This window comes from Lepeophtheirus salmonis, chromosome 5, assembly GCF_016086655.4.
Source record: "Lepeophtheirus salmonis chromosome 5, UVic_Lsal_1.4, whole genome shotgun sequence".
NCBI lineage: Eukaryota > Metazoa > Arthropoda > Copepoda > Siphonostomatoida > Caligidae > Lepeophtheirus > Lepeophtheirus salmonis.
In genome coordinates this window covers 47,563,792-47,573,620 of record NC_052135.2, presented here as the reverse complement: position 1 = coordinate 47,573,620, position 9,829 = coordinate 47,563,792, and the positions used below count along the sequence as shown (strand labels likewise).

Below are 9,829 nucleotides of genomic sequence, written 5' to 3'. Positions count from 1 at the left end.
GGGGAAATTTTCAAATTCCATTTCCAAAGGACATTCACTTATGAAGTTAAAAAATATAACTTCTTATATGTTTATTCCTCACATAATATATATAAATATATCCAATTATATTAATCGTAATTATGAGCCCTTTTTATATTTAATGATGGTGCTTAGTAGTGGTAGTGCGGTATGATGGTCGACAGTTGGCGTACTCGCAGTCTCCTGCCTTATATTATTAATACATATAAACAAATTATGTGATTTGCTTTGTTTTATGAAATTATCCAGTGATTTATGTTTTATAGTCTACATTTAATGAGATTGTTTCAGTTATGGTCCTATCATATTCAAAGAGAGATTGTATTTGATTTTTTTCATGTTTGATCCTTGATTTTAGTACTCAATATATTCATAATTAACAAGGTAAGAGGATTTTTATTTTTCTATTATGGTCTATCTGAAAGTTGAAGTTTTCGGATCCTATACATACAATTTTTTTGTTTGCCTTTAAGAGGCATTGGGGCCTCAAGCTACCACCCTCAATTTTGTCCAAGGCTTTTATAATATAAATATTAAAATACTTTGAGGATAACTATTGGGGTTATGTATTTTTTTCATGTTGCTGGCTTTAAAGATCAACATATAAATATGTATTAAAATAATCAAGACCTAGATCATACCTTAGACATTTTATCACTCTGATGGTAGAATAGCAAAGCATTGATATAATGGTAGAAATAAATTGAGCTATATGAAAATCAAATTATGCACTATCTTTCTCGTTTAACTCTTAAGAATGGGAAGTTGAGTGGAGAGGATATCCCTACTGTGCACAGACACTTCGCCACACAAAATAATAAATATATTTGATCATGACTCATGCTCCAATCATTTTTAAAATTGATTCCTAATCCTTTTAGTGTTATATTATTAATATAAAATGTATAATTATTCGAGAATTTCATTAATAAATTGTTCATTAGTTATTCATTCATTGATTAATTTTAGACTTCTGCTCTTCTTAGAAAAAAAAATAATCTTTTTTTAATTTATTTATTGATTGAGGAGAATTGCCATGATTCTTGTTATAAGGGTTTAAATGCAGTTTGAACCAACTGTTGATGTATCCTCATAACTAAATGAATCATTTATTAATTAAAAACACCGAATTACTACCATTTGTGGAAAATAATTAAACATTTTATCTTTTTAAATTGGAGTAAAATGAAAAGGGAATCATAACTACATAGTATTATAGCATGTCATCATTAAATATATTTATTATTTTTTTCGATAAAGTGTATGTTCGGTAAAATTGCATTCGACAAAGTCTCAAAAAACCTTCTCTCGCTATCTACGCACAAAATTTTCACATACTTCCTCTTAATTAATACAGCCAAATGTGGATATAGGCTATTCAGAGACGTTTTTTTAAAAATTAAAACTTTTTTTATTATAAACGCGGGACCAGAGCAGGTATCCCCAATATTCTCTTCTAAAATCTCCATTATTTCAACAAAGATGCATCTGAAGTGCAGCTTAATTTCCTACTTTTTTTTAAATAAAAGTATGTCCATGTATTTATAGATATTTAATTTACTTATTACTTAATCAAATTTTAAACATATTTAATTTAAATATAAAATCAGTCATTTTCTTTACTATTTCTAATGTATTGTACTAAATAACATCTCCATCAATTTCACAAAAAGTGAAATGTTCGTATATATGGATATCATGGACTGTAGAAGAGATAAATTTATAACAGGAAAATATTGTACAAATCATTTGTTAATCTGATGAATTTCCTATGTATATATATATTTGTGGAATTAATTAATGGTAGAATTCATAGTAACAACTCTCCTTCGTAGAATTAATATTATTTGCAATACGAAGCCGTTTATGGGGATAAAAAATGGATGTTATCCAAAGTTTGGGCTATGCGTTTCAATATATTTTCTATATGATTGTTGTACAAATATATATTTACATGTATGAGTATGTTCATACACTTATGTAATTACCTAGTATGGTGGTTTCATATACATAAGTAATATCAATCAAACTGTCAAACAATATTAATCATTCGACTAATACATATATTATTATACAAATTTCATGTTCATAAGAGGCTTTTCTACTTCTTGAAAGACTAAATAATTCAGAAGCGAATATCATATCATAATATCATTTGTAACTACTTTCAAATAAATATTTAATTTGATTGCCTTGTTCATGAGTAAACTATATATATTTGTTGCTATTAGGTAAATTAAAGTAACTAATGCTATACTCATAATGCTCCATTTCCTGTCTTTGAATAGTTGAGTCAGGGGAGAGTTGCAACACTTTTTATGATTGACTTAATCACTTCAAGTTGGTTTGATTAAGGGACCATCCAAACAGAAACGTTTTCTGAGAAAAACGCAAAATATTTATCCGTTTTTGGACTTGCATTTACACATGTCATGTGAAACAATATTGTTTGAAAACGGCCTCCAGAGTGAAAGAATCTGACAACGCTGTTTACACATAAACTAACTTGTACAATATGTTTGTACAAGATGTAACTTGTATTAACAAATTTTACAAATTAAGAAGAGATATTACTGAACTAAGACCCTAGGTAATATCAGATGCCCGTTATATGATTTTGTGGAGAAGAAAATTAATTACTGCTATATTTAAATAGCCTTAGTGCAAGGAAAATATTATACATATATATTTTAAACTAATATTTATTCATTTTATTGTGCATACTTCAATCAATTTATAATAAAGATTGATGAGATTTCTTAATTCAGAGCGAGAAATTACCACCATAACGACCTATTAATTAATTAACATAAAAGAAAGAAGGAGGTTTAATATTTTACTAAACTAAATTGAGCTATAAAGATATTTACAGTACTTAAATATGTGCTGGTACTCTTAACATGGTTTTATTTTATACATTATCATTAAAAATAAAAATGATTATGAATTGTGTGTGAAAAAGAAAAATAATAACAATAAATTATTTTTGGGTGACCGAAAGATATTTGTACCCCAAACTTTAGATGTTGGAGGAGGAAGGGATAAAAATCATGAAAAATCGTATAAATAAAAACGTCCTGATGTTGGTTAGGCAATGGCAATGAAATTGGGACAGATCGCATATATTCATAGTTACTGAAGTGTATGTGCATCTTCTTGCTTTCATTCTTCCCCCTCTTATTCTTCCTCTTCCCTTTCTTATATTATCATGTTAATATAATCTGTGTATTTTTGTAAAGTACTATGTGTGATCTATAGTATATATAGTCTGAGATCCTGCTTGTCATCAGAGTAGTATGTAATATAAATATGTATTTACTAATAATATATATGTGCTCCTTCTAAGTTGTCTATCTTATTATTACTCCACATCTCTTTCTCTTAGGTCGTTCCTGGATCCCTGGAGGTGTGTCTTATCAACCTCATCAAGACACAGCATTAATGTTTCTCTTCGGTCGTTCCTGGATTCCTGGTTATAAATAGTCAAGACAAACATTAATGAGTAACATCAGAGTAGAATTTAATATAAATATATATTTACTAATAATATGTATGTGTTCCTTATAAGTCGTATATTGTATTCCACGTCTCTTTCTCTTAGGTCGTTCCTGGATCCCTGGAGGTGTGTCTTATCAACCTCATCAAGACACAGCATTAATGTTGTGTCTTGATGAGGTTGATAAGACACACACTATGTAGAATTAGGGATCCAGGAACGACCTAAGAGAAAGAGACGTGGAATACGATATACGACTTATAAGGAACACATACATATTATTAGTAAATATATATTTATATTAAATTCTACTCTGATGTTACTCATTAATGTTTGTCTTGACTATTTATAACCAGGAATCCAGGAGCGACCGAAGAGAAAGAGACGTGGAGGCACATATATATTATTTGTAAATACCGAGGTTAATAGAAGAACATTATATATTCATACTTCTCTGATGACAATAACGATCTCAGACTATTTATACTAGAGCCACACACACACACACACACATAGTACTTTATATATATATATCAAACAAATTAAACAATAATAAGAACAATAAGAGGAGGGGAAAAGACGATCAAGTGTACTTACACTACAGTTACTATCAATTAGTCATTATAAAATAATCTACATTCAAACATTCTATTAATAATACCATCATTAGATCTAAATGTTGGTAAACTATTTAAGAACATTTATTAATGAAAAATATCTTAAACAACCAAATTTGGAGCCGAAGTCCATAAAAAGATCACACAAAGTTGATTAATTCTTCACTTAGAATAAATTTCCGTGATTTAACTTTATACTTTCATTAGTTACTGTTCAGAGTTAGAAAATTTGATGAACTTCATTAAAAAACACAAAATAACCGCACAGTTTTCAGAATTTTTGAAAGCCATTCAAATATAAAAAGATAATTCATCTAGTCATAAGTAATGTACTAAAAATGAATTATACCTGTCTAGTTAATTGTAAAATGGTGAATATATGACCCTTTTTTTACAATAAATGTTTTAAATTAAAAAAAAGATGGTTTGATAAAAATATCATTAATTTATATAAAATATAATTTAAAGAACAGTTTTATACGGAACAATATCTAAAAATGGAAAGTCGAATGACAGTACACATGAGATTAATATAAAAGAATGGTTGGTTAAAAAAATAAAAAAGGGAGTCAAATTCATTTTTTCTCCATTTCTTGATTAGGTGTTACCTTGCTAACACAAAAATATCCTGTGTATTTTGTTGTTAGTTGTCGATTTCCTCCTCTGACTTGATACGTCATGGCTATTTCCTAATTTATTCTTTTTGATAAATAAACGAAGTAATAAGCTATGAATACTTATGTTCTGTTTCCAAAAAGACATAAATACTTTTTCTTGATGATCCCTCGTCACATATATATGCAGGGTTATAGAATAGAACGTATGCTCTTCTGAAGACTCAAGACGTTTCAAGTTAGTAGAAGCTATGACGTAGTTGGATCATGCTAATCTGTGGTAGTAGGCGAGGTTATGTCTAATTTTTAATGTAATTTGATTATAAAATTCTTATATGTCTAGTTTTATTTAATTTAACATAATATTAAAAATCATCTCGATAAAAGTTTAACATATGGTATATATGTTAAACTAACCAATTATAAGAAATTTAATATAATTTATAGAAAGTTATGTTATATAATGTCATAATTTCTTCAATTTTCGGTCAATTTCTTTACTTTTTTACACATTTAGTATATTATTTAGTTCCTTAATTCTAATAAAGGTTCTTAATTGAACATATTTCATTATGACATCCTGAGGAAAATTTGGAGCTGACACTTGGAGAACAGATATTAATGAATCAATAACTTTAGGTTGATTTGAAATTTTTGGTCCATGATAAGCCTCAAAGATTGCCTCGAATTGTTTTATTTCAGTAAAAAAAGGACTTTCTTGCTTAGTCAACCCTCCTCTGGATAAAGTTGATGTCCATGTTGTTAAATCTGCAGTACAAGAAGGATGATCTTGTGTCCTGTATCTATAGTTAGGGTATTTATCTTCAAACTTTTTAGCCAGGTATCCTGCTATGTAACCAAGTCCTTAAATACCACAGTCCTAGGCATAAAAGGAAGAATATGTGGATACTAGCCTGAACTATCAGATTGTTGTATATTTTTTCTGATGAATGTTCAACTTCCATAGCCTCAGGCAAAAGGGATCCTTCAGACTCGAATCCAAGTTTTCTTTGCTGATATTATTGATTAATTTATCAAGCATCTTATTTGTATTTCTAGATAAGAGCCTAGAAAAATTACATTTAATTACAATAAACAAGTTGTATTTACTCGATTTGGATTTGAAAATATACTTTTCTTCTAATTTTGGATGTATCAGCCTCGATTATTCTTACAGGATTCTCGGGAACTAAGTGAAGGGTAGGAAACACTTTGGGGTTAAGCTTTTCCGAGCCTTGTTGCTTGAACTCCTTCCATAGTTTGGCATTAGTTCAGCCTTGAAATTTCTTACAAACTACTCATTCTCAAAATGTCGAGAACAAATTCTGGTGGTTGTAACATTAAATGAATCCTGCCTATGGCATTGCAACGGAGATCGTCATTTTTTAGGAAATCGATGGTAAGAATACTCCTGATCTGAATCAATGTGCGAAGAAAAGCAGGTAGCCACAACACAAGTCCTTTCACTTCTTTACGAGTATCCATTTTACGAGTGAGAAATTCTGGAAGATTTTTCGAAGAAGAAAACGTGTGGGTATCCAATTCTTTTTAAATCTATGCCATGTAATTTTGTATATTGGGAATTTTAATTTTTCTATAAAGAAATTTTGGCTATCATATAGAATACAAATGAAAACTTACTTTTTTATAAAGTACCAACTGCAATATTATGATAAAGTATCGAATAAATACTATGTAGGATTTTAATATTATGAAATATATATACATATGTAATTCATTTTAAAAATTGTAAATAAATAATATATGTCAATGATAGTCTGGGAGTGCTTAATAAATAAATAGCAGTTGATGTGATTTAATTATTTTGCTATAACTACTAGATGATTTTTGTACCTTTTTTCTGTTTCTATTTGCAAGAAAGGTTACATGATACAATAATGGTAACGACGTGTTGAAGAGAAGAAATAAAATATAAACAAGCTAAGCTTCACGTGTGTCTAGAATTCCATGGTCAATTCCTAAGAATTGAGAATTTTTTTTTAAAAATGAATAACTTTTATTAAAACTCTCAAAATTAATTAATTTAGCCATCAAGGAATATTTAACAGCATTTGGGAGCTGTTTTGACAAAAAAATCCTGTTTTTAAAAGGGTCTATACTTTATATTTTGATAACATAAATGAAAATTACTCTCATATTCGCATATTATTTTTTTTAAATGAGTACATATATTTATAAGATACAGACCTAAAAAATCCAGCTATAGATTAGGTTCTGTATTAAGGTAATATTTAATTAATTACCTACGCAGGAATGTACTTGATTACGTTTATTATTGCTTTCTTTTAATTACATTTTATGAAAGGAAGAAGTTGCTTTTTATTGGCCTTGTCTTTCATTTCATTAGGCAATATATAAATTGATAAGGAAGGGATATTGCCTTTCTTTGTGTATTAATAACATATGGGGAAGCACAACGTTAAAAAAATATACACAAACATCATATAAGTCGGATCAAACGAATTTAAACATATGGCTTGTTAACAGAAATGCAAGCTTTTTCAAAATTGTATTTGGATAACGGTTGTACGACAACATAACATCCATATTATCGTTGAGAGTTAAAAATTCCTTAATAATGATAAGAGACTTATCACAAATTAGGAAATTGGTAGTTTGACTTGAAGTGTTCAAGATGAATAATTGACGGTATAACACAACCTTAACAATATAAATCACATTGATACCAGTAAGATAAAGATCCCTGCTGTTAGTATTCGTACGTTACTAACAGCAAGGACACTGAAGGACTGTTAATAAGAAAATAGTTTTCTTAGAGTAAGAAAAGAAGTGCAGTTGACTTTAGAATGAATGGATGCAATAGTTTTCTATGAAGGACCTGTGGAATGGGGGATAAAAACTCTATTTATTCATCATTGTACATTATATATTATTTTTGTTGGAACTATTTAGTTCTGATGGAAGTGTAGAATTATTCCATACTAGATCAAGAATGGTTTATATATTCTTAATCTAAAATATTAGAGGTAACTGGAACAGATATTGAGGTTGAAAAGTATATTCCCTGTATGTATGCTTATTACGCTGTGAACAGTTGTCAACAATTATTAAATAATAATAATTCCATAGGTTGGAATAATTTAGACATAATTGGCTAACTACCCACTAATTTTGGGGTTTTTTCTGTTTCTTTTCTTATAAACAATTGTGTGAATCAATAAAGGAAAGGACGTGTTAAAAAATATACAAAAAGACAAATTTTGCTTTATTAACATAGCTATTAAGAAGGGTTATCAAAAACATTAATAAAATTGAATATATTGGTGTTTTTTTGTATCAAGACTGAATAGTTCCCTGAAGTTAGAGGTATTCGACTTCTATTGTACCAAAGAAAAGAATGTCAAAATTGAGTTTTATGTTCCAGGTATACATCATGTACATTCTACTAACATGTTTACACGTTTATTGTACAATACATATGAATGTATATTGTACAACTATGATAGTTTTTCCAATAATTATATATTTTCTTCATATAAAATCTACCTACATAGTACCAATATTTTTAGTTTTTCTTGTTCAGTTTTTTTTTTTAATTAATTTGATAAAAACTTGTTTCCATTTTCCCAACGGGAATTGGAGAACTATAAACATAAGAGTATTTAATAACATTATCTAAATAAACTATATATTCATTTGTATATTTTAGATGGTTTCCTTTTATCCTATGAAGTATGGAAGAGCCTCATTGGCGGTAATGGAAGGACTTGAGGACATAGAAGAAATTGATTTATACCTTGAGGCATCTACTTGTGTAAACTGTCATCAATTATCATCAATGAACATGATACTCGAAGGTAAAATCCACCAGTTGGAAAAGTTTTCCTTGAATAACGAACAAAGACTAAAGGTGAGACTCAGTAAATAATGTATAAACAAGTATTTTAAACTATATACATTTTTGGACTTGAAATAGTTTATGGAGGAAAATTCAATAGCTTGGGAGAAAAAAGCCCTGGAATATGAAGTAAATCTAGAAATTTTGATCAAACAAAGAGGCTCTCTACAGGAAGAGATACAGGATCTTCAAAAGAAAAATGATAAGCTCCTTAAAGAAGTAGAGGGTTTATACACAGAAATTGAAAGAAAACCCGAAATTCCACCACCTCCACCCCCACCCCCACCCCCTCCAAAGTTTAAACTCAATTTTTGGAAACCTTCAAAAAAACAACGCTCCAAGTCTCTTAATAGAGTTGAAGACTTGAGAATAATGGAAAGAAATCCACACGCACCTATGGTTTTAAATTCAGATATCTTGGATGCAATCAAAAATCGACGATATTCTCTTAAACACGTGGATCCAATAAAGGAAAAAGAAAAACAAAGGCTTCTCAGAAAGGAATCGGATCAATACTACTCCGAGTTTGATATTGCCAAAATTATAGAAAGACAAATTGCACTTGCGTTTTCTGATGAGAGTGACGAGGAGACTGAGGAATGGATCAATAAAAAAATCAACAATGATAAAGGTTCTTTCTCAAGTTTAGACTCGAATGGGTCCTTTAGATTGCAATCTAAAAATACAAACAAAAAATGCAAATCCTTTTAAAAACTTCCTCTCGTTTCCTCAACTTATTTATAAGTTAATTAAATGTCAGGTTTTATTAAATTTATCAAGATCAAAATGTATCTTCTTTAAAAAAATAAAAATCAATTTCATTCATCAAATTCTGAAGCTGTGACTTAAAAAATATAATTTTCTAGGAAAGGAGATCGGTTTTTTTCCTCCTATATAAATATAAGGCCTAAATTATAATTTATTTTTTTTATATTGTGAACTGGATTACATTTGGATTTATTAATACACCACTCTACATATTGGAGAGTATGCACAACCGTTAATTCCCCCCAAAAAAAAAATATATATATAATGATATCATTTGTAATCAATTGTCAATAATGTGTTAAATTTACTCATTTTAAAATATTGAACCCCCGCCCCCTTTTATCTAAAATCATACCCGATCGGACCAAGTTTTCACTTTTTTTCGGATATCCAATTATCATCAGACACTACAAAATGTTGTCAGTCATATATT

General features: G+C 28.9%; 1 protein-coding gene across 1 annotated transcript; it reads left to right on the top strand.

The window, feature by feature from the left end:
• Window positions 1-305: 305 nt before the first annotated feature.
• Window positions 306-9,458, top strand: LOC121118181 (uncharacterized). Its single transcript, XM_040712729.2, has 3 exons — window positions 306-405; window positions 8,440-8,640; window positions 8,707-9,458. Exons 2-3 carry the CDS (start codon window positions 8,440-8,442, stop codon window positions 9,337-9,339), a joined length of 834 nt encoding a protein of 277 aa, XP_040568663.1. The 5' UTR covers window positions 306-405; the 3' UTR covers window positions 9,340-9,458.
• Window positions 9,459-9,829: the final 371 nt, after the last annotated feature.

What these genes read in the sequence shown, in the direction of transcription:
- LOC121118181 (XM_040712729.2), top strand. Translation starts at nt 8,440, where the DNA reads ATGGTTTCCTTTTATCCTATGAAGTATGGAAGAGCCTCATTGGCGGTA. An exon ending in ATAACGAACAAAGACTAAAG is followed by an intron (nt 8,641 to 8,706) that starts GTGAGACTCAGT and finishes GACTTGAAATAG; the next exon opens with TTTATGGAGGAAAATTCAAT.